Source organism: Sus scrofa, chromosome 11 (genome assembly GCF_000003025.6).
Source record: "Sus scrofa isolate TJ Tabasco breed Duroc chromosome 11, Sscrofa11.1, whole genome shotgun sequence".
Taxonomy (NCBI): Eukaryota; Metazoa; Chordata; class Mammalia; order Artiodactyla; family Suidae; genus Sus; species Sus scrofa.
Window position 1 is genome coordinate 23,842,477 of NC_010453.5, and position 26,045 is coordinate 23,868,521.

At 43.3% G+C, this 26,045-nt stretch overlaps 1 protein-coding gene across 14 annotated transcripts in view; it reads left to right on the top strand.

Moving 5' to 3' along the window:
* The window catches only part of ENOX1 (ecto-NOX disulfide-thiol exchanger 1), a 660,000-nt gene that overhangs the window by 607,713 nt on the left and 26,242 nt on the right, over window positions 1-26,045 (top strand). For all 14 annotated transcript variants that reach the window (XM_021065349.1, XM_021065348.1, XM_021065354.1 and 11 more), the window contains one exon: window positions 10,143-10,245. In XM_021065349.1, the coding sequence (XP_020921008.1) occupies window positions 10,143-10,245 (103 nt within the window). The remainder of the gene's footprint in view (window positions 1-10,142; window positions 10,246-26,045) is intronic.

The following is a 26,045-nucleotide window of genomic DNA, read 5'->3' on the forward strand; positions in this document are numbered from 1 at the left end:
AGAACACAGGTTAAGTCTGGTGGGAACTGTGACAGCCATAATTAAGTTAGCCAGGCAGCAATGTTATTCTTAGTGTGTAATGGAAAACCTCACAAAACTAAAATTATTGGAGTTCTCTTATTAAGAGTAGACGTGCGGGGGTTCCTGTCATGGTGCAGCGGAAATGAATCCAACTAGGAACCGTGAGGTTGCGGGTTCAATCCCTGGCCTCACTCAGTGGGTTAAGGATCCAGCATTGCTGTGAGCTGTGATGTAGGTCACAGATGTGGCTTGGATCTGGCGTGACTGTGGCTGTGGCGTAGGCCAGCAGCTGCAGCTCCAATTCGATCCCTAGCCTGGGAACCTCTATATACCTGAGTGCAGCCCTAAAAAGACAATAATAATAATAATAATAAAGTATACATGGAATAATCCTTTTTTCAAATAGAAATTAAACAACTATATATTATAATTATATGTGTGTGGGGAGGGTTTATATAAAATATGAAAGGTAATTATCTGAATGTTAACAGTGCTTATACCTGCATAGCAGAATTCTAGTTAATTTTTATTTTTTAATCTATATTTTGTAAGTTTTCTACATTATAAATTGGTGTATGTTTATAAATATATGTCCATTTGTAATGAGAAAACTAAGGAAGGTTATTAAAAATTCAAGTGGGAGTTCCCATTGTGGCTCAGCGATAACGAACTCGACTAGTATCCATGAAAACGCTGGTTCAATCCCTGGCCTCGCTTAGTGGGTTAAGGATCCGGCATTGCCATGAGCTGTGATGTAGGTCACAGATGCAGCTCAGATCTGACATTGCTCTGGCTGTGGTGTAGACGAGCATCTGTAGACATCCATATCCCGCAGGTGTGGCCCTAAAAAGACCAAAAAATAATAATAAAGTGAACTAGAGAGTTGTCTTCAACTTTAAAAAGGAAAAGAAAGACAAAAGTTTATAAGCTTATAGGTGTGGTCTCTACAAAAAGCTAATATTTAAAAATATATTGAAAGCACTAATAACAGAAACTCAAATGTACTGTATCTAAATCTAAAACAGTAAATTATTTCACTTTAAAATTATGCTACAACAAATATATTTAGGACCAAAAGGACGTAAAACACCCAAAGCAACTGCATGGTTTTCCTCCCTTTGCATTATAGAGAGTCCTCATAGACTTCTGGTAAATCACTCAAGGCCAAGGGTACAGACGAGGTCCTAGGACTGCCAGTTGGCCTCACCTACGAAGGTTATCCTCTCTGTGATAACAGACTCATTCAATTTAATTCAATAGACGTTACCGAGAGTCTACTATTTACTCCTTGGGAAAATGTGGGTCGTAGATTGACCGTGTGCGGGGGACTTAGCTCACTGCTAAGGACCATTCCAGGAAGTCCAGGCAGGATGGCTCTGAGGGTGGCAGGGACAGGCGTGCACACTGCCACCTACCGGGCAGGCAGAGATGGAAGTGGGGCTGAAGAGCCACTCCCAGCCCAGGTGCTGTCCTGAGCTCATGACCCAGCTGCTTTTCCAAGACCTCACATTCAGTATTTCTAAGATACTGGATCCAGTTACCTCTCGTTCTCTGTCACGTCTGATTCTAGTATCATTATTCTGCTAGTTGTCCAGGCTGTGCTTAAAATTTTTTTTTTAACTCTTCTCTTACCTCTGCTTCACACACAGAATCTGTCTATTCTTCCTGTAGAATGGCTTCTCTGGGAGTTCCTGATGTGGCTTAGCATGTTAAGAACCTGATATAGTGTCCATGAGGATGAGGGCTCAAGCCCCGACCTCACTCAGTGGTTTAAGGATCAGACATTGCCATGAGCTGCCATGTAGGTCGCAGATGTGGCTCAGATTGCTGTGTGGTGGTGTAGGCCGGCAGCTACAGCTCTGATTTAGTCCCTAGCCTGGGAACCTCCATATGCCATGGGTGTGGCCCTAAAGAGATAAAAAATAAAAAGAATTCTAGAATTTTAGAATAACCACATCAGGAAGGATCTGGATTCAGACTTTTCTTTTTTTAATAAGGACATTTCTTTAAATGAAAGTTTATGTAGGAATCCTGCATTATAAAACAGAATAAAGTAAAAGCACTGCCTGTAGATAAATACATCATGTCATTAAATGTCATGATTATAGAAAATAAATCCTTCTCGAATTATTGCTAAAAAAAATAAAAATAAATACAAAAAAAAATAAAGTAGTAAAGGAGTGGGAATTCTAGAGATCTGCTTCTTGGACCTTCCATGTCACCTCTGTAGAGCTGATGGGGTCACAGAAAGCGTTATTCAGAAATGCTGGCCCCTGCCCAGAACCCCCATTTTTAGGCAGGTGATCCAAGGCTTGAAGATGTTGCATAACCTGCCCAACCAAGGTCAACCAGTTGTTAGTGGAAGAGCCAAGACAATAGCTCTAAAACTCAAGCATATAGTATCTCTTCTGTCACCTCATGGCCACCTCTCTTTTGCTTCTTTGAATTTTTTAAAGTTTTTTTTTTAATTATAGTTGATTTATAATGTTTTGCCAATTTCTTCTGTATAACAAAGTGACCCTGTCGTACATATATATGCATTCTTTTTCTCACATTATCCTCTATCACATTCCATCACAAGTGACTCAATATCATTCCTTGAACTATATATACAGCAGGATCTCATTGCTTAGCCACTCCAAGTGCCACCTCTGATTTTGAATTTGACCTGGGCAGTGGCACATTCAAGCAAACAAGCCCAGTGATCAGTTAATGATAAGGCGTAGAAATTAAGGAGTTATGTGTGATGATGGATGAACCCATGAGAATGAAAAAAAAAAAAAAAAAAAACCTCTGATAAAAGGGAATAGAAAAGAAAAAGTGGTGACTGAGCTTTGGTGGAACGTCCCTGGTGGCCTAGCAGTTCAAGGATCTGGCATTGTCACTGCTATGGCTCAGGTCACTGCTGTGGTGTGGGTTCGATCCCTGACCTGGGAACTTCTGCATGCTATGGGTGCAGCCAAGGAAGTACCAAAGTTAGAGTATAGGAGGCAGAAGAAAGTAACCTTCTTATCCATGTGTCCTGTCTAGCAGAGGGAATACGAAAGCCAGTAAAGATGAAATAAAAACTGGGAGGAAAAAGACCAGGACTTCTTATGTCACAGAAGCAAGGGAGGCAGATGATTTAAAAGGGGCTGAGTCAGCGATATCAAATATCACATGATAGGAAGACTGAGAAAATACAGGTGGTCACTGAAAATCTTTCAAAGGATTGTTTAATTAATGCGAACGCTGAGACTTCAGATAGTGAGGCAGTGGACACAGTGGGTATACACCACGAATTCAGGAAGCTTCGTGGGAGAAAGAAAATAGCACTAAAGTTAAGGAGGCCACAGGAATAATGAAATGAAAGGAGTAATGAAAGGATTTGATGAGGCTGAAGAAGCCATAGTCTTGGTGCTTAGGAGCTTACGTAGGTAGAGAGAGCAAAATCAAAAACAAAAGAGCACAACACAATTCTAGCTCAGTCAATGATTGAAAAAGAGCTTTTCTAAGTGGATAAATTTCTTTGGTCATGTCTCAAAGTAATTGACAAGGACTCTTAGAGGAGAAATTTCTGCCTGTAAGGAGCTAACCTTTAAGAAGTCTAAAAAAAAAAATAGTTTCCGCTTATTGAAAACCTCTTCTTCCAAGCCCTTTAATGATTCCTTCTAAGTGTCACAGGAATTAGAGTTAAAAGGTAGATGGAGAAAAGATTTATGAGATAATCTTGTTTATTCTCCTGCCAAGTGCAGAATGCTTACTTGTTGTGCATGTTCTCGTCTGGAGGGCTTTGTGACTGTGTCAAATGAAGGGTGTCATTGCCACTTCCCTTGGAATTCCATTTCATAATCCCATTGATCTCGCTTTTGAGCCCCGTCCTAATGTTCCCTTCCTAGAATATACTTTGTACCCCATTAACAATTTGTCCTTCGTAACCTCCTTTACCTCCTAACCTCATCTGCACTTACCCACATCCAATCTGCAATCTCTAAGCATCTGGAACACCTTTCCCAGTAGACATAGAATTCTTCAGGGCCTATTACAGCTCTCAGGGTAAAGGATTTGCATGTGGTCAGAGAAAAAAAAAAAAAGGAGTCTGTAATATTCTATGTCTAATGATGAAAGGTTCCTTCTGTTTTCCAGAGATCTGGGGTGGAATGAGTAATAACTGTGACATTTTTATGAAAAGGGCAAAGTCTTTCTAACTTAGGACCCCACATGCCAGAAAAAGCTATTCCCCAATTACTAAAGAGATAAGTTGGAATATCCTGGAGAACATGAAACTCTTAATTAAGACAGGACTGGGGCTTAGACCTGAACCACAGATTTTACAGAATTAGAGATGAAGCACAGACTAGTTATGTCCTCTGAGATCCTTGCCAGTGTGCTGCTTTGTGGCCACTGTGTCCCTTCTGTGATGGGCTGGTCTCAGAGAAGGTTTTGGCCAATGTCCATCAGAGGTTTTATCTTGTATTGCCAGATAGTTGTCCTGGCTTCACCAGATTTATCCTCATGGACCTTAGAGCCTGATCAGCCCCCCTGTATAAGGGGCCAAGATGGAAACCTAAATGTGCCATAGATGATGTTATAAGAGAAGAACCCTGAGCTGAGGGAAGCCACCTCTTTTATATCAAGCAGTAAGCAAGCCTTTTCTTTGTCCCAGAGGAGACATCGAGGTTGCATGCTGCCAGCATTGACCTGAGAAATGGGCCATAGGGAGTTGCCTTCCTGCCTCAGTGGTTAACAAACCCACCTAGAATCCAGGAGGATGTGGGTTAAGTATCCGGTGTTGCCCTGAGCTGTGGTGTCGGTCACAGATGCAGCTCGGATCCCACCTTACTGTGGCTGTGGGATAGGCCGGCAGCTATAGCTCCAATTTGATCCCTAGCCTGGGAACTTCCATGGGCTGTGGGGGTGGTCCTAAATAGCAAAAAGAAAAAGAAGGAAATGGGTCATAAAATACCTGTCAGGGCCTTGCTTCTAAGTTCAAAAGCCAAATATCTTGACAGGGTCACAGAAACCTGAAGTTCATTTCCACAATTGAACCCATCATCTTCACCCACACTTGCTTCTTTCCCTCTTTTTCTTTTCCCTCAACATTTTCCTCATTCACCAGGTCATCAGATTTTTTTTCAGTCCTATCTCTTAAATACCCCTGGTATATTATACTCTGCACATTGTCAACTTGGTTTTTACCCTCAGCATGAAAAGGTAAAAAAATAAGACAATTGCAATAGGCGCCAACCTGGCATTCCTGCCTCCAGCTCCACCAACCTCCAAACCAGTATCCTAAAATGCACAATTGTTCAGGTGACTTCTCTGCTGAACACGCTGCATGCATTCAGCCTTCTAAGTAGGAGTTCCTGCTGTGATACAGTGGGTTAAGGATCTGGGTTGTCTTTGCAGAGGCAGTGGTTCCATCCCCAGCCCGGTGCAGTGGGTTAAGGACCCAGCATTGCTGTAGCTGTATCATAGGTTGCAGCTTCAGCTCAGATTCAGTCCCAGGCCAGAGAACTTTCATATGCTGCAGGTGCGGCCGAAAAAGAAAAAAAAAAAAAAAATGTCTTCCAGATAAAATCCAAGCTCCTTATCCCAATCCACCTACTTCTCCATTGACCTCATCAACTGACATTTCCCATAAGCTTGCTTTCTTCTTCTTTTTTTTTTTTTAATTTTTGCTGTTGCTTCTTTTTTTAATTTATTTTTTAAATTTTTTAATTTTTTGCTTTTTAGAGCCGTACCCACGGCATGTGGAGGTTCCCAGGCTAGGGGTCTAATCGGAGCTACAACTGCCGACCTACGCCACAGCCACAGCAACATGGGATCCGAGCCACATCTTCAACCTACACCACAGCCCATGGCAACGCCGGATCCTTGACCCACTGAGCGAGGCCAGGGATTGAACCCGCAACCTCATGGTTTCTAGTCGGATTTGTTTCTGCTGCGCCACAACGGGAACTCCCCATAAGCTTTCTTACAGACTTTTTATAAGACTGGCTGGCCTCTGAGTAAGCATGCACTTCCTGCCACTTTTGGACTCAGCAGCCTTAAAAACTTAGCAGTCCTTGGCATGTGGTTGGCATGTTCTGTGTATTCAGCATAAATATTTATTGAGTGATTGAAAGTAAAAATAGGCTTAATTTTAAATGCAACAAAGGTTTGACTTGGGAAATTGTTTAGTTCCATGTTCTCTCTGTGTATTCCCTTTAACCAGTTATGATGGGAGTTCTTTTGACAGACATTGGATGATAATTTAGATTTATAGGCATTGAATGAGAAAACTTGAAAAGAGGGTACAGATATTGCTTATAGCTACTTTGTACTGTGTAGACAACCTCAAACTTGACACCTGCTAACAAATGTAATTCTCTTGTTAAGCAACTCTACTGTCAATACAAACAAATCAAATTAACTTTACTTTTCGAAAGAACCGTAAGTCATAAGTCATGAAAACATCTGTCCCCCTTTTTGTTATAGTGGAAAAAGATAATAGCACAGCACATTGAGTGGCTGTTTAAAGCCACTGTCCTATCTTCTAGCCTTTAAAACATATCCTTATCAACTTTTTTTTTTTTTTTTTGGTCTTTTTTTTCAGGCTGCACCCAAAGCATATGGAAGTGCCCAGGCTAGGGGTCCAATCGGAGCTGTAGCTGCTGGCCTACACCACAGCCACAGCAACGCCAGATCCAAACCTTGTCTGTGACCTACACCACAGCTCACGGCAATGCCAGATCCTTAACCACTGAGTGAGGCCAGGGATCGAAACTGTGTACTCATGGATACTAGTCAGGTTCTTTACCACAGAGCCATAATGGGAACTCCCTCTCCACATTAACTTTAAATTTTGTCTCTGGCAAAATGCATGACAAAAGCATTCACCCATCTCATTTAACTCTTTGACTCTGTCAGCAAGAATCTGCGTTTTTATGTCACGCGCGAGGCAGGCTTCGGTTCCGGGGCGCTTAATCAGTGATCATTCTTTTGGGTGGTCACAAGTGGGTCTGCTTCACTAAATCTCTTGTTTATATTCTTGGACACACTTCTGACTGTAATGGAAATGAGAGTTCCCTTCTGCGTATTCTTGAGGCCAACTTATGACCGTATGCAGTTGTAACCAGAACCTGCCTTGTCAGTTTCACCAAGTCCCGTACCATTGCCTTGCAGAGTTCTTCTCCCTCCCGGAGGAGTCCAAAAAAAAGCTGCAACATCTCCACCCTGGACAGAACTCACGGTGGTACCCAGGCATCTGCCAGGCCTCAGGTCTCTTGGGCCAAGCCTGCTGCACTGTCGTCAGAGGCTGGCAGCGAGGTGTGTCCACTCCACGGTCACTGATGGTGACCACATAGGATGGCACCATCTGCGGTTGACAGAGCACAGGCTGCGATATTCAGTCTCAGGAACTGTTTCCACAGGAGTTCCCATCGTGGCGCAGTGGTTAACGAATCTGACTAGGAACCATGCGGTTGTGGGTTCGATCCCTGGCCTTGCTCAGTGGGTTAGGGATCCGGCGTTGCCATGAGCTGTGGTATAGGCTGCAGACACGGCTCAGATCCCGCGTTGCTGTGGCTCTGGCGTAGGCCAGCGGCTATAGCTCCGATTTGACCCCTCGCCTGGGAACCTCCATATGCCGAGGGAGCAGCCCAAGAAAAAACAAAACTGTTTCCACAGAAAGGTGATCCTAGGACTGTTCCTTTTTCATCCTCATCTATCCAACCCTAAAACATCATCCAAGCAACAGTCACTGATAGGGCATATCTGGATCTTTGTAGACCTGTTGATTCATTAGCATTTGCTGGAGCTACTCAAAGTCCATGTTCTTTTTTTTTTTTTTTTTTTTTTGTCTTTTTGCCTTTTCTAGGGCCACTCCCATGGCATATGGAGGTTCCCAGGCTAGGGGTTGAATCGGAGCTGTAGCCATCGGCCAGAGCCACAGCAGAGCCACAGCAACACAGGATCTAAGCCACGTCTGCGACCTACACCCCAGCTCACGGCAACGCCAGATCCTTAACCCAGTGAGCAAGGCCAGGGATCGAACCCGCAACCTCATGGTTCCTAGTCGGATTTGTTAACCGCTGCGCCACAACGGGAACTCCTCAAGGTCCGTATTCTTTATGACTCGAGCTTTGGACATGGGAGCAAGTTCCTTATGGCAGTCCCGACTGGCTTCCCTTGCCATTTCTTGCTGGCTCCTGACGTGCTGCCTGCCCTCTGAGGCCCATTTTCCTCAGTAAACCTGGATGCTCATCCGTGTGATGATCCCAAGGCAGCACTGAGTTTTGGCAGTTAACGTGGGTCTCTTGTCTGCTAAACTCTCCTCAGTGATTTCGTGTGTCCCCTGTTATCATCCAGGCTGTTAAGAGATCACCCCTTCTTGGAGACGCTGTTGCCACTCAGCCCTGAGGTTTATTATTTATATTTTTCTTAAATAATACACTCATCCGAGTTAATATCTTTCCCATTCTCTGTCCTCCTCAACCTCTTCTAGCCCCTGAAACACATCCATGTGTCATTTCATCACAGAAGGAATTCCCTGCGACTCCTCTTTATAAAATGTTCTGACCCCATCTATAGAAACCTTTGGGTTTACTGTTTTCAAGTGCTAGATGGTGTTTCTACTGGGACTGGTTCTGAAGAGCCACTCTTTGGAAGTGTAAGAGCATCTTTCATCTCTGAGGACCCTTTCTGTCTAACTGGCTCCAGACTTGCCTTGGACCTTTTTTTTTTTTGTCTTTTGCCTTTTCTAGGACTGCTTCCCGCGGCATATGGAGGTTCCCAGGCAAGGTGTCTAATCAGAGCTGTAGCCACCGGCCTGCGCCACAGCCAGAGCAATGCAGGATCCAAGCTGCATCTGCGACCTACACCACAGCTCACGGCAATGCTGGATCCTTAATCCCCTGAGCAGGGCCGGGGATTGAACCTGCAGCCTCATGGTTCCTAGTCGGATTCGTTAACCACTGCGCCACAGTGGGAACTCCCTGCCTTGGACCATTTTTAATCTGAATGTCTTCAGGTGGGGTTTGTGCTCTTTATATAGACAGCATGCTAACCATTTCCTATATTCTGTTATCTGGCCAACTTTGTTCATTTGTATTAATGAGTTAAATATCTATCCTCTAACTAGCGTCAAACTTGGTAACTGTCTGCCAACTTTGTTCATTTATATTACCGAGCAAAATATCTATCCTGTAACAGATCTAATGCCAGACCTGGTAACATCTGCCAAACCGTTCACGTTGTCTTTCAATCCTCTTTATCCATCCTCTGTACTTCTGACAGATTCCTCCTCATCTAATGAACCAGCATCCTTAACTCTTTGTCAGTGTGCTAGTCTTGCCTTGAGACCTATCTTTCGGTGAGAAATTTCCCTCCAGCAGGGCTCAGCTACCCTAATGGACTCTGCCATCCCATATAGGCAGGTCTCCAGCCGTTAAAGTTGACTTTCTTTGAAATCATTCTCCGTTTGAGTTCTCATATCAAGTCTGGGAGAATGTGAGTTAACATCTTTTCCTCTGTTTTTAAATTTAAAAGACCATAGAGGGAACTAAAAATAGTCCAGCTTCAGTGTTTCACTCATTGCTTTGTGGTACAAGTCTTCGATTTTAGCTTTCAAAGAAAAGAATTTCCCAACCTCTGCTTTATCTACCTTTTGCAGTTATGTATAAAAGGACGTACACTCAACTCAACTCGAACACGCCAAACAACAATTCTATCTCACCTTCCCAATAGGCCCTGTTCCTCCCCACACACACTCACACAAATTACTTGCATAGTATTTTAAATTAGCCTGTAATACGCTTTTCAGGAAACTTTTTCATATTCAAAATAGAAACCTGTTAACGTAGCCACGGTCAAATAGCTTTTGCTAACAGAGTTTAATCAAAACATGGACAAAAACAGAAGATAATTTGCACAAAATGTGCCACTTTTGCCAAGAGTTAGTTTGCTGAGAGCAGTGGCCGGGAGCCTGCTTTAGAATTACTTTTCTACTCTTGGGCACATAGATCAATCAACAAGGGTTGATCTTCGGTTGAAATGAAAGCGATGACCCCTTGATCATAGGGTTTAAAAGACTTGGTGGCTTCCGTTGAAATGCACGTCATCAACAGAAACACATGTGTTTTTGTTTCTTGACTTTATAGGAAATCAATGTGTTGACCGTCGCATTGGTCAACCAAGACCGAGAGAACAATATCGAGAAAAGAAGCCAAGGATTAAAATCAGAGAAAGAAGCTCTGCTAATAGGTAAGAAAATTCTGTTTTCCTTCTCTGTTCTCTCGTATGTAAATGATAAATATTTATTTAATATTTATGAAATAAGGATTAAGTAATTCAACCTCCAACTTGTTAATGATTTAAACAGCTTTGCCTTCTGGTCAGAGGAAAGATTAATAACTTCATCAAGATTATTTTACATGTGGAGTTCCCATTGTGGCACAGCAGAAATGAACCCGACTGGGATTCATGAGGACGAGGGTTCGATCCTTACCCTCGCTCAGTGGGTCAAGGATCTCTCATTGCCCTGAGCTGTGGTGTAGGTCGTAGATGTGGCTCAGATCCTGAGCTACTGTGGCTGTGGTGTAGGCTGGCAGCTACAGCTCCAATTCGACCCCTAGCTGGGGAACTTCCATATGCCACGGGTACGGCCCTAAAAAGCAAAAATATATATATTATATTACATGTGTCTGTGTATATTAGTTATCCAACGTAAAAAAACTGAGTACAAGAAAAACAAATTTACTTGCCTCTCACATGTTACAAATCTGAATTTGAAAATGTGGACACAGCTGGAAGCCAGGCTGGGTTTGGTCCAGAAGTTCACAGCCAGCCAGATCCCAGACTCAGGAGAGGCTCCAAGGGAAGACCTGCAATGCTGATGCTGCAAGGGCATCTAGACTGATTGCAGTGCTGGGCAAGTGTAGGACAGGCTAATCAGGCTTCCCTGGCCACCTTTGGATCCATTTATCTAATACAATGAGCTGGCCTCTAAGGAAGGGAAAGCAGGAAGTTACGGTTCATCTAAAACATAATCCTATTCAGTTGCCCGACAAAATAGGTCTAGGTTGGCTTTTTCTTTGTTGGGACCAGAAGCTCTAAGTGTTCTCTCTCTGTCTTTCTTTTTAGGGCTGCATCTGCGGCATATGGACCTTCCCAGGCTAGGGGTCTAATCAAAGCTGCAGCTACCGACCTACGCCACAGCCACAGCAAGGCCAGATCTGAGCCTTATCTGTGACCTACACCACAGCTCACAGCAACGCCGGAGCCTTAACCCACTGAGCAAGGCCATGGGTTGAACTTGCATCCTCATGGATACTAGGTGGGTTCATTACCACTGAGCCACAATGGAAACTCCTAGATGTCCTCTTTGGATGGTCATTATCAGCATATACAGAAGCAGTACTTAGTCTCCCAAGGAAGAGCTCCCGATGCGGATGTGCTGGTACCGTGCCTGGGTGCCTACTGCAGAAAGCCTGCATATTTAAAGCTGCCTTCAAAGTCCCCAAATCCAGAAAAGGAAAAGCCACCAGCCTCATTCCCTGATGCACAGCATTGACTCAAGGTGCATCTTGGCACTGACCCCAGTGTGAGGTTCCAAGTTTAGACTGGCTCCTCCATGGCATGGTTAAGAGTGAAGAATGAGGCCGTTGCGGGCCTGAGATGAATTGTGTTCTGTAGTTCGTTATCTGGCAGAAGTGCCGGCTGGTGGCATTTTCTAAATACTGCCTGCGCTCACCTCAAAATAACAGGTACATCAGGTCCTGCAGAAGCTGGCACAGGAGGAATTAAATGCAAAAGACAGTGCAAACTTCATCCATCATATATAGATTTTTCAACTACAGGGTTATTGAATATGACTTCAACTTAGAGATACTCCAAGGAAATCCAGTTCTGTTCTTTCTCTGTGATGATATACAGCTGTAATAACAACACGCTGGGCACAAGTTTCACAAGACATGCTGATGGGCTATCAGTTCCAGGAACCCAAAATGAACCCGTAGGTCACTGGCAACTAGATTTTTCTTCTAGTGGGAAATGTGTCAAACCCGGACACGTGTTTCTCTTTCACTCAGTGTGACAAAGTTGTGATCTCCCCAGGATGTTTTTAGGTGGGGACAGAGCACATGCTGTGTTTTGATCAGCAGTAAACTGTCCTTCTTTAAGTCTAAATAATATAAACCACCTGATGGTAGAAAAAAAAGAAAAGAAAACAGAAATGGGTCTCCATTTTCTTTATTTCCTTCCTCTCACAGTAGATGGCTTCTTCTTTTGTGTTCTACTTGGAGAATACAGTTCATTTGCAGTATTTTCTAAATAGTTACTGCATTTATCTGATTATCATAAATAAATTATGTGCACAAAGTATTTATGTTCAGCATATATACATTTATTTTACAGTATTTATAATGTATATGAATAACCATATATATTTTGCAACAGTCCTTATGAAGGCAAGTTGGCATCGAATTGAACCTAAAAGAATTAGATTTTCACGGGCATTTTAGAAGGTGGCATTTTACATCTGAAAACAATATAATAACCACACATTAGGTCAGCCTGACGTTGCCTGGTGTCTATGCCGAATTCCTCGTTCATTTCACACGACGTGCCCTCCATGTTGGACCGGGCATGCCTTGAACTCGTGTGGGAGAGAATGCGTCAATACTTGGGGTTTTGGACCAAAGCTTTGGAGCTGTGTTTGGCTGGAAATGCACTGGCCATGGTGATGAAGGAGAGTGGATCAAAGAGTCTTCAGTGATGGGCCGATGGCATCTCTGCGGAGATGCTGACAGTCGAACTCTGGGTCTGGATCACGCCCTCGTCTCTTGCTTTTTACTTTCTTCGAACACAGTAGATTTCCAGTGGCAGCTGCCCTGACTGGCACCCTGTCCATGCCAGTCGTCCCTGTAAGCCCCGTCCAAAGAGAGTCAAAACCTTCCCAGCAACTGCTTATAAAGTTGCTGTTCAAAACTTCCCCAGACCCCTGAATACCATCCTCACATTGTCGGCGATCAGACAAACTTCTTCATGTACCATCGTGACTCCTCTGCTGACCAGGACATGCGTGTCCTGGGAACCCAGGTGACTGTTGACATCAAGCCCTCCCCCGGCATTTCCGTCGCTGTCACCATTTCACACACCCGCACGCAGCCAGTCTATATGTCAATTGGACTTTTCCCCTTAATGCAGGGGCATTAGGAAGCAGATGAATGACGAGAAAAACATTTAAAGAAGGTTGAGTGGTGACTTTTTGGTGTGTTCTGTTAATAGCGTTGAGGCTCTATTTAGGCTGCACCTGAGAAAAGTAATCTGGGGAGTGTGTCCTTCTCTGCAAGCTACTGACCATAAAGAATGAGTCAGTGACCTAAATCTTGTTTCCAGAACACAAATGTCCATATCAATAAATCCACAAACATTTGTCAAGAGCCTGCTCTAAAAATTACCAGCCTTCATGGTGGAAAAGAATCATCTGGGCAGCCTGTTTAAAAGGCAGAATCTTTGTCCCCACAGAGAGATTCTGGGTTTTTTTGTTTGTTTGTTTTTTGTTTTGTTTTGTTTTGTTTTTTTGTAAAACTAACATCGGAGGTGATCCTGAAGCAGGCACCTCTGGGACCTTGTTTGGGGAACTACCTGTGGGCCACATGCAAGACCTGTGTTAGCTGATGCTGCTTGTAAGATGATCTCGTCCATCAAGAAACTGACAGATAGTGAGAAAGAAAGTAGTTCATGACAATGAAATTGTTCACACTGAAATCCGAAACACAGAGAAGGGGCTGCACATGCAACAGATGCCTTGTGGGAAGCAAGGACAGTGGAGGGAGTCCTAAGGAATGAATTGTTTCCTCTGGAAGCATGGGGAGTTGTCATGAGCATTTCACACGCAAGGAACAATTTACTGCCAGGTCCACATACAGTCTCAGGAGCTGAGTTCGTTTGGAGTGAGTAGATGCAAAGTATTCCATCCACTGGATAAGCAGTGAGGTCCTATACAGCACAGGGAACTAGATCTAGTCTCTTGGAATAGAAATGAGGGAAGATAATATAAGAAAGGGAATATATATACATATATGACTGAGTCACTGTGCTGAACAGCAAAAATTGGCACAATATTGGAAATCAACTATACTGTAATAAAAAAATTTTTAATTAGATTTAAAAAAAAAACTTAAAAAACTGTGCACGATCAGGTATTATACTCACCAAAGGAATAGAACACACTGCTTTTTGTAAAATTAACACTGAGAAACCTCAGACCAAACCACAAGTGTTTGCTCAGTCTTCTCCCACCCACGGCCAGTCTCACCTCTATTCCACACGTCATAAACGCTCCGTCACTTTGCAGCTGCCCACAGACAGCTGTCCCCTAGTGGCTTAATGGGAGACCCAGATTTCATAGAGCCCCTCCCTGCTGGCTCTCCAGACTTACAGTCAGGCCTCTGTTGGTTCCCGGCAAGATATGGCTGTCTAAATGGATAGCGATTCCTCTGCAGAGCTGAGGTTCCTGGAGCTTCCTGGGTACACCCCCACCCCAGTGAGCTAAGAGGCCCCCGGGTTTTCTGCAGTTCTCCAGGAGATGACTAACTAGCGGGGATGTAGGGAGAGCTAGTCTCAGCCAGAACTTTACAGGCTGACACGGGGAGTTTGGAATGAAGATCCAAGCAGCTTGAGTAGGGGTGTATGTTCTGATAGGATTCTGTTTCTCATTCAAGGCCAAGAGCATCATGCACTGACCAACCTGAATGTACAAAGTGATATTTTGTTCTCATCAGGTAACCAATACAGTTTTTAAAATAGGCGTGCCTAAGAGAAAAGGGTGGGAGTGGGTGGGTTGGCCGTGTGGCAGACCACGGTACCTCAGGATCTCTAAACAGCTCTAAGCAAGGGAAGCGCACTCTGGGAATTTGTGGATGGAGGCATTTGAGACACTGGGCAAATCACATGTCCACTGCGGATCTCATTGCTCACATTGTGTAAAGTTACGATGGTCTTTTTCAACGCAGTACTCTGTTATCCATGAGGAGTGTATGAAAGCTGCATTGCCCCGTAGGCAGTGATCTTATAAGTCAGTAGAGGATCATGCCCTCAACATAGAAATGTTGAAATCTTACACCTTTAAAACAAAAGAGAAGGAAACTTGTCTGGAGCCCATGACATTTTTCGACCAACAGCCGGTCCCCCTGGCTCCACCTCCAAAGCAGAGTGTCTCCAAACCAGGTCTTCCTCCCAGTCTCCATTTCCCTTCCTCCCCTCTTTCTCCATCCCACTAGAGCCCTGCCAGTGTCCCCACACGGAAGCCGTTCTCCCCAGTGTGACCACAGCCCTCCGTCTGTCAGCTCCACTCCACCCCACTGACTGCTCACATCCTTTGGGAAGTTTCCTCTTGAGAATCATGAAACCATTCTTTCTTCCCAATCACTCCCTCTTAGATTCTGTTGATGAGTTTTTTCCAGCTTTATCCACTCAGTGTGGGCTTCATCAGGGTTCAGTCTTGGGGCCTGTTCTCTGCCTGGGTCATCTTAGCCAAGTATTCTGGCCGTAAATCCTTTTTCATTGCCACTGACTCACAAATGCCCAACCACCGCTCGCCAGTACCACTTCGATGCTAACGGACATCTCGATGTAATAACGCCAAGACAGAGCACTTAAACCCACTCCTTTCTCACCCTTAATATGCTCTCCCTTCTGTTCCCATCTGAGAAAATGGTACCACCCAGGTGCTTAAGCCAAACACTAAGGACTCATCCTCCATTCCTCCCAAGCCTTTACTCTCACGTGCAGTCCATCGGATCTACCTTCAGTCTCCACTATCATCTGGTCCAGATCGTTCCTGACCACCTCAGTTCTTCGGCAAACACTTCTTTTTACGTGGTTTTCTTTTTTTCCCATTTTTTAAAGTTTTATTGACATATAGTTGATTTACAATGTTGTGATAATTTCTGCTATACAATCAAGTGATTAATTATGCATGTACACCCATCCATTCTCTTTCAGATTCTTTTTCCACATGGATTATCACAGAATACTGGGTAGAGTTCCCTGTGCTATACAGAAGGTCCCCATGGGCCAATCATTCCATATGCCAGTCGCAAACCCCCAGTCCATCCCATTCCCCCTCGCCTATCCCCTGTGGTAACCATAAGTTATTTTCAAAGTCTATGAGTCTGTTTCTGTACTGCAAGTAAATTCATTTGTAGCCTTCTTTTAGATTGTACATATATCATATGATGTTTGTCTTTCACTACCTTCACTTAGTGTGATAATCCCTCCAGGTCCATCCATGTTGCTGCCAATGACATTGTGTCATTCATTCTTATGGTTGAGTACTATTCCATTTTATACCACATCTTCGTTATCCATCCCTCTGTAGATGGACATTTAGGTTGCTTCCATGTCTTAGCTGTTGTGAATAGTGCTGCAGTGAACATGGGGGTGCATGTATCTTTTTGCATTATGATTTTCTCCAGATAGGCGCTGAGGAGTGAAACTGCTAGATCATATGGTAGTTCTCTTTTTAGTTTTTTGAGGAACCTCTGTTTTCCATAGTGGTTGTACCAATTTACATTTCCACCAACAATGTAAGAGGGTTCCCTTTTCTCCACACCCTCTCCAGCATTTATTGTTTGTAGACTTTTTTTTTTTTTCAGGGCCTTGCCCACGGCATATGGAAGTTCTCAGGCTAGGGGTTGAAACAAAGCTGTATCTGCACCCTATACCCCAGCCACAGCAACATGGGAGCCAAGATGCATCTTTGACCCACACCACAGCTCACAGCAATGCCGGATCCTTAACCCACTGAGCAAGGCCAGGGATTGAACCCGTGTTGTCATGGACACTAGGTGGGCTCGTTACCGCTAAGCCACAGCAGGAACTCCTGATTGTAAAGACTTTTTGATGAGGGCTATTCTTGCTGATGTAAAGTGGTACCTTATAGTAGTTTTCATTAGTAGTTTCTCTAATAATTAGTGAAGTTGAGCATCTTCTCATGTGTTTTGTGGCCATGTGTATATCTTCTTTGGAGAAATGTCTATTTAGATCTTTTGCCCATGTTTTGATTGGGTTGTTTTTTTGGGATTTTTTTGTTTGTTTGTTTTTTCTTTGTTTTTGATAGTGAGCTACATGAGTTGTTTGTCTGTGTTTGGAGATTAATCCCTTGTTGGTTGCTTCATTTGCAAATATTTTCTCCCACTCTGTGGGTTGTCTTTTCGTCTTGTTTATGGTTTCCTTTGCTGTGCAAAAGCTTTTAAGTTTAATTAATTCCCATTTGTTTATTTTTATTTCTAATACTCTAGGAGACAGATCCAAAAAGATATCACTGCACATTATGTTAAAGAACGTTCTGCCTGTGTCTTCCTCTAGGCGTTTTATAGTATCTGGTCTTCTATTTAGGTCTTTAATCCATTTTGAGTTTATTTTTTGTGTGTGGTGGTAGTGTTTTAATTTCATTCTTTTACATGTAGCTGTCCAGTGTTCCAGCACCACTTATTGAAGAGACAGTCTTTTCTCCATTGTTATTCCTCTCCCCACCCCAGGGAATTCTCAAGTACCATTTTATTAAAAACAAACTTACAAAACAAAAAAACCTCTAAACTGTCATGTGTAGAAATACTCGTGAATACCAAAACAGAATTCATATTATATTTTATTTTGTTTTCATGAGGTGTAACTGTCTACCCTTGCCCACTACTCCTTTATTGTATATTATTTTTTTAATTCTTATGTAACTGAGGAAGTGACACCATTTTTGCAAACCAACAGTACCTAGAAACAAATAATTTTACTTGAGTTCTGAATTATTCTTCCTGGTGGTTCTTTTTGTTTGTTTGTTTTGCTTTTGTTTTTTGTTTTTTTAATTACTCAATGAATTTTATTACATTTATAGTTGTACAACAGTCATCACAACAAAATTTTATAGAATTTCCATCCCAAACCCTCAGTGCATCCCCTCACCCCCCCAACCTGTCTCATTTGGAAACCATAAGTGTTTCAAAGTCTGTGAGTCAGTATCTCTTCTGCAAAGAAGTTCATTGTGTCCTTTTTTATTTTTTATTTTATTTATTTATTTATTTGTCTTTTTGTCTTTTGAGGGCCGCACCCATGGCACATGGAGGTTCCCAGGCTAGGGGTCCAATCGGAGCTACAGCTGCCAGCCTACAGCACAGCCACAGCAACACCAGATCCAAGCCACATTTGCAACCCACACCACAGTTCATGGCAATGCTGGATCCTTAACCCACTGAATGAGACCAGGGATCAAACCTGCAACCTCATGGTTCCTGGTTGGATTCGCTTCCGCTGCACCACAACGGGAACTCCTGTGTCCTTTTTTTTTCAGATTCCACATGTAAGTGATAGCATTCAATGTTGATGTCTCATTGTCTGACTGACTTCACTTAGCATATAATTTCTAGGTCCATCCATGTTGCTAAAAATGCCGGTATTTCTTTCCTTTTAATGGCTGAGTAATATTCCATTGTGTATATGGACCACATCTTCTTGATCCACTCCTCTGTTGATGGGCATTTAGGTTGTTTCCATGTCTTGCTATTGTATATAGTGCTGCAATGAACATTAGAGTACATAAGCCTTTTCAAGTCATAGTTTTCTCTGGTTAGATGCCCAGGAGTGGGATTGCTGAATCAAATGGTAGTTCCATTTTTAGTTTTCTGAAGAATCTCCATACTGTTTTTCCACAGTGGTTGCACCCATTTACATTCCCACCAACAGTATAACAGGGTTCCCTTTTCTCCACACCCTCTCCAGCATTTATTGTTTGTAGACTTTTTGATGATGGTCATTCTGGCCAGTGTAAGGTGGCACCTCATAATGGTTTTGATTTGCATTTCTCTAATAATTAGTGATGTTGAACATCTTTTCATTTTTTTTTTTTTTTGGCCTCCTGTATGTCTTCTCTGGAAAATTGTCTGTTTAGATCTTCTGCCCATTTTTTGATGGGGTTGTCTGTTTTTTTTGGTATCGAGCTGCAGAAGGTGTTTATAAATTTTGGAGATTAATCCCATGTCAGTCGCTTCATTTGCAAATATTTTCCCCATTCTGTGGGTTGTCTTTTCATTTTGTTTAGGGTTTCCTTTGCTGTGCAGAAGCTTTTAGGTTTAATTAAGTCCCATTTGTTTATTTTTGTTTTTACTGTCATTACTCTGAGAGGTGGATCTGAGAAGATGTTGCTTATGTTGTTTATGTTGCATATGTCATTTAGGTTGGAGAGTGTTTGGCCTATGTTTTCCTCTAAGAGTTTTATAGTATCTGGTATTATATCTAGGTCTTTAATCCATTTTATGTTTATTTTTGTGTATGATATTAAGAAGTGACCTAATTTCATTCTTTCCATGTGGCTGTCCAGTTTTCCCGGCACCACTTATTGAAGGGGCTGTCTTTTCTCCATTCTTGCCTCCTTTGTCATAGATTAGTTGGCTGTAGGTGCATGGGTTTAATTCTGGGTTTCTATCCTGTTCCACTGATCTATATTTTCTATATTTCTGTCTTTGTGCCAGGACCATAAGGTTTTGATGACTGTGGCTTTGTAGTATAGTCTGAAGTCAGGGAGCCTGAATTCCTCCAGCTCCATTTTTCTTTCTCAGGATGTCTTTGGCTCTTCTGGGTCTTTTGTGCTTCCAAACAAACTTTAAAATATTTTGTTCTACTTCTGTGAAAAATGTTCTTGGTAATTTGATAGGCATTGCATTGAATCTGTAGATTGCCTTGGGTAATATAGCATTTTGATAATATTGGCTCTTTCAATCCAAGAGCCTTGTATGTCTTTGCATCTGTTTGTGTCACCTTTGATTTCTTTCATCAGTGTCTTATGGTTTTCAGAGTACAGGTCTTTTGTCTCTTTAGGTAGGTTGTTCCTAAGTATTTTATTCTTTTTGATGTGATGGTAAATGGGATTGCTTCCCTAATTTCTCTTTCTGATCTTTTGTTGTTAGTATACAGTTTTCTCCATTGTATATTCTTGCCTCCTTTGTTGTAGATTAATTAACCATAGGTGCAAGGGTTTATTTTTCAGCTCTCTATTCTGTTCCATTAATCTACATTTCTGTTCTTCACCAGCACCATACTGTTTATTTGTTTGGCTGGTTAGTTGTGGGTTTTTTTTGGCCATGTCACAGCTTATGGAGTTCTGGGTCAGGGATCAGATCTGAGCCACAGTTTCACCTTATACCAGAACTGCGGCAACACCAGGTCCTTAACTCACTGTACTGGGCCAGAGATCAAACCTGCATCCAGCACTCCAGACACGCCACCAATCCTGTTGTACCACAGTGGAAACTCCAGTACCATACTGTTTTGATGACTTTAGCCTTGTCTTATAGTCTGAAGTCAGGGAGCCTTTTTCCTCCAGCTACATTCTTCTTTCTCAAGATTGTTTTAGCTATTTGGGGTCTTTTTTTTATTTCCATACAAATTTTTAAAAATTTTGCTCTAGTTTATGAAAAATGACACTGGTAATTTGATAGGGTTTGCAGTGAATCTATAAATTGCCTTGGGTTGTACAGTCGTTTTAGCAATAATGATTCCTTCAATCCAGGAACACAGTATATGTTTCCATCTGTTTGTATCATCTTCAGTTTCTTTCTTTGGCATCTTTGAGTTTTCAGAGTACAAATCTTTTGCCTCTTTAGGTAGGTTTACTTCTAGTTTTTTATTCTTTTTTGATGTGATGGTAAATAGGATTATGTCCTTAATTTCTCTTTCTGATCTTTCATTAATAGTGTATAGAAGTTCAAGATTGCTGTGTATTAATTTTGTATCCTGCAACTATACTGAATTCATTGATGAGCTCTAGTAGTTTTGCGATAGCATCTTTAGGATTTTCTATGTGTAGTATTATATTGCCTGCAAACAGTGTAAACAGAAGTCACTTTACTTCTTTTTACAATTTGAATTCACCTCTTTTTCTTCTCTGATTGGTGTGGCTAGGACTTCCAAAACTATGTTGATAAAAGTGGCAAGAGTGGGTACCTTTGTCTTATTCCTGATCTTGGAGGAAATTCTTTCAGCTTTTCAACTTTAGGAATGATGTTGGAGTTCCCGTCGTGGCTCAGTGGTTAACGAATCCGACTAGGAACCATGAGGTTGCAGGCTCGCTCCCTGGCCTTGCTCAGTGGGTTAAGGATCCGGTGTTGCCATGAGCTGTGGTGTAGGTCAAAGACAAGACTCGGATCCCGCATTGCTGTGGCTGTGGTGTAGGCCAGCAGCTGCAGCTCCGACTGGACGCCTAGCCTGGGAACCTCCATATGCCATGGGAGCAGCCCTAGAAAAAGGCAAAAAGACAAAAAAAACCACAAAACTTTAGGAATGATGTTAACTGTGGGTCTGTTATATAGGCCTGTATTATGTTTCGGTATGCTTCCTCTGTGCCCACTTTCTGGAGAGCTTTTATCATAAATTGAGTGTTGAAATTTATCAAAAGGGAGTTCCCGTCGTGGCGCAGTGGTTAACAAATCCGACTAGGAACCATGAGGTTGTGGGTTCGGTCCCTGCCCTTGCTCAGTGGGTTAATGATCCAGTGTTGCCGTGAGCTGTGGTGTAGGTCGCAGACTCGGCTTGGATCCTGCGTTGCTGTGGCTCTGGCGTAGGCCAGCGGCTACAGCTCCGATTAGAGCCCTAGCCTGGGAACCTCCACATGCCGTGGGAGCGGCCCAAAGAAATAGCAAAAAAAAGACAAAAAAATAAATAAATAAATAAATAAATTAAATTAAATTAAAAAAAAAAAAAGAAATTTATCAAAAGCCTTTAATGAGGAGTTCCCATTGTAGCTCAGTGGTAACAAACCCAACTAGTATTCATGAGGACACAAGTTCAATCCCTGGCCCCTCTCAATGGGTTTAGGATCCAGCGTTGCTGTGAGCTGTGGTATAGGCTGGTGGCCACATCTCCAGTTCAACCCTAGCCTGGGAACTTCAATGTGCTGTGGGTGTGGCCCTTAAAAAAAAAAAAAGCTTTATCTGAATCTATTGAGATGATCATATCTCATATATTACATTTATTCAATGTGTTAATGTGGTGTATATCACATTGATTGATTTGTGGGTATTGAAAAATCCTTGCATCGCCAGGGTAAATCCTACTTGATCATGGTATATGATCTTTTTTAACATATTCTTGCAGTCAGTTTGCTACCATTTTGCTGAGGGTCTTTGCACCTATGTTCATCAGTGATACTGGGCTGTCATTTTCTTCTTTATTCTTTTTTTTTGTGGTATCCTTGTCTGGTTTTGGTATCAGGGTGATAGTGGTCTCATAGAAATCAGAAGTGTTCCTTCCTCTGCAATTTTTGGAATAGTTTCAGAAGGACAGATGTTAAGTCTTCTCTAAATGTTTGGTAGAATTCACCTGTGAAGCCATCTAGTCCTGGACTTCTGGTTCTTGGGTTTTTAAATTACTGACTCAATTTCAGTACAAACCCCTACATGATCTGGTGCCCCATCTACCTCTAAATACATGCTGTACTTTGCACCCTCCAGCCCACTTTGTTCCTGCCTCCTCATCTCCATCTCAGGTCCTTTGCATGTGCCATTGTCTGTGCCTGAGTACTCTTCCCCCAGGCTCTCTGTGGCTGACTCCTTCTCAGCTGACACTCAGGCAGGTTTACCTACTCTTGACCTCCTGTGTAAAGCAGCCCTCCACCAAGCTTGAGGTTACTCCCCACTCTATCCTGTTACCTATTTTGTTTTCTGTACTATGCTTACCACTCTATGAAAGTATCTTCTTTATTTTTAATCTTTGTGTTTATCATCTATGTTGCTTACCTAGAGTATAAGTTCTCCGAGAGCAGGAATCTTGTCTGTGCAAAGCTGTGTCCCTCGTGCCTTGGCATATAACTGCTGCTAAGGGAATGCATCAGTAAAAATCTAGTGCTATTTGGATAATTTAAATGCTACTCCCTTGGTCTTGGTGAGATCTAAAAATGAGAAGAAACTAGATGATTTCAGTGGGAAAAGCTCGAAATGCCTTTATGTGCTTGTCCAAATGGGCCTTCCCAAGGAGGGGTTTGCCACTGGTTGTACAGAGCGGGCTTTGTATCTTTCTAAAGTAGGATGTAAGGCCCTGAGGTGTGCCAAAAAAACTCCATGAGTACTGAGAGTCTGCTCCTTTATTTTCATAAATTGGCCATTTACAGTCATATTTTCCACTGTTGGGAAATCCAGCCTTAAACATGGAGACCTTGCTCCCTGCATGGAATGAGCCAGTACCAGTGGCTGAGTCCATTCTTTGGAGCACTGGCTAAATTCTCCACCCTCTGTTCCTAATGTTCCTCTGACCAAGCCTTTAGGTCTCTTCCAGAGGACCATAAATAGTTTCCATTTCTGGGCTGGTAGCATTTTCCATTAGATTTTGCGTTACCCCTGTCCTCTTACTTCCATTCTCAGGACGCATCCCAGTGCCTTTAAGGGAGCTACAAGAGGCTTTTGTTGTAGCTGAGTTTAGTTGGCAACTCTTGGCCTAGGAGATGCAGTTCCTCCCCCATTGTCCCCACCCCCATCCTCCTCTGAACCATCCTATTTGGGAAGCTTCCCCAGAATGAATCTGACCCAGAACCAGGGCCCAGAAACTCCAGTTCCTCAGATGGCATGACTGCTCTTTCTGTGATGCTACTGAGATATGGGCAGAGGCAAGGGGGAGCGGAGAGGAGTCAGGCAGTACTTGGAAGGGTGATAACTGATGCTTCCCATTTCTGCTGTATCTCTAGCAATTCTGAATGATTTGGTTGCCATCCATAGAAAAGGCTTGGGAAATCTTTATTTAACTATCACCTTTGGCCCCACATGTATCTAGCAGCAATTGCTAAACTTTAATTAAAAAAGCTAATGAGGAGTTCCCATCGTGGCGCAGTGGTTAACGAATCCGACTAGGAACCATGAGGTTGCGGGTTCGGTCCCTGCCCTTGCTCAGTGGGTTAACGATCCAGCGTTGCCGTGAGCTGTGGTGTAGGTCGCAGACGCGGCTCGGATCCCGCGTTGCTGTGGCTCTGGCGTAGGCCGGTGGCTACAGCTCCGATTCGACCCCTAGCCTGGGAACCTCCATATGCCGCGGGAGCGGCCCAAGAAATAGCAACAACAACAAAAGACAAAAAAAAAAAAAAAAAAAAAAAAAAAAAAAAAAAAAAAAAAAGCTAATGACTTGTTAATATCAGCTATCACTGAGATGGTTCTAAATACTCTCCTTGGGAAAAATGTTCATGTCTGGATCAGTATTTCTAATCTGATTTTAGAAAGATACAGAGAAATCACATGAGCATTTTCCCCTTAGTTTAATGAGCAGAAGAGTTTCAGTAAAAAGTTTCCCTGCTTAGGAGTTCCCTTTGAGGCTCAGCAGTTAATGAACCCACCTAGGATCCATGAGGATGTAGGTTCCATCCCTGGCCTCACTCAGTGGCTTAAGGGTCCGGTGTTGCTGTGAGCTGTGGTGTAGGCCAGTGGCTACAGCTCCAATTCCACCCTTAGCCTAGGAACCTCCATATGGTGCAGGGGCGGCCCTAAAATAGCAAAAGTAAAAAAAGGTTTCCATGCCCAGATTGTCCAAGTTCCTCTGTCCTGAATCCATAACAGGATGAGCTGTAAGGGCAGGAATCACTGATAAATAATTCCTCAAAGCTACCTGATTTTTGTAAGAGTATTATTCCATCTTTGGTTAGTGCTGGTAGAAATTTTTAAGGTTCTTATTTATCCTCATTTGTCGGTAAGAGAACTGTAGAAATTTTAAACAAGTATACTGAGGAGTTTCCGATGTGGCTCATCAGTAATGAATCCGACTAGTATCCATGAGGACACAGGTTCCATCCCTGGCCTCACTCAGTGAGTTAAGGATGCGGCGTTGCTGTGAGCTGTGGGGTAGGTCGCAGACGCGGCTCGGATCCCGAGTTGCGTGGCTGTGGTGTAGGCTCACTCCCAAGGCTGTGGGTCACCCTGGAGATGTTGATGGTTCTTTGTCCTGTGCGGCTCTTAAAGGGAAAGTGTTGTTTTTCTGTACTTGCGGGAGCTCTGGGGATACCTCTAAGACTGCTCAAGCCCATCTACCTTCTACAGTGCCCCCTGGCCCCACGGGACACTCACACATTCCTGTCACCCAAAGGCTGCAGTGCCACACCACTCCCGTCTCAGCCCTGCCACCTCACGTGTGCTCAGCTCGTGCAGAGCCAGGTCAGTCAGTCTGCTGCCTAAGCGGGTGTCCAGCCAGGGAAAAGGAACGGGCTTCTCCCTCTTGAGGGTCCCCCAACCCCCAGTCTCTACGAGTCGCTCTCTCAAGGCGCCTCATCCCTGAGAGCCTCCGATTTAGGAGGAGAAGGAAAAGCTTCTCCCTAGGAACACCTGCACCTCCTCACAGAGCCAGCCCAACGGCAGTAACTTCTTCTCCCTTCTCTGCCCTCCTCCTCCTCCTGGGGCCAGGGGTCTGCTCACCATTTGCTGGAGGCTCTCGGTGGAAAGCAGTGGCCATAAGACCACTTGTTGACAGCAGGCAAAGTCCCACACATCCTCCTGCCGCAGAAGCAATTCCCCTTCAGAATTCTGCCCCCTCTCTCCCGCTTAAGAAATGCAGATGCAAGTGTTTTTAAATACTTCTGATTTTTTTTTTTTTTTTGGTCTTTTTGCCTTTTCTAGGGCCACACCCGAGGCATATGGAGGTTCCCAGGCTAGGGGTCTAATAGGAGCTGTAGCCACCGGCCTACGCCGCAGCCACAGCAATGCAGGATCCAAGCCACGTCTTTGACCTACACCACAGCTCACGGCAACACCAGATCCTTAACCCATTGAGCAAGGCCAGGGATTGAACCCACAACCTCATGGTTCCCAGTCGGATTCGTTAACCACTGAGCACGACGGGAACTCCTAATGTATTTTTAAAATCAGTCCTTCTTGAGCTTCTATTCATAACTCTTACAGGTAACAGAATTCACTTAGAGTGCCACCTCACCAGAGTCGAGGATTTCAGACCCAGGGAAGTAGTTGCCAGGTCCCACACAGTTAAAACATAAACTAAGAGGAGTTCCCACTGTGGCTCAAAGGGATCACCGGCATCTTGGGAGC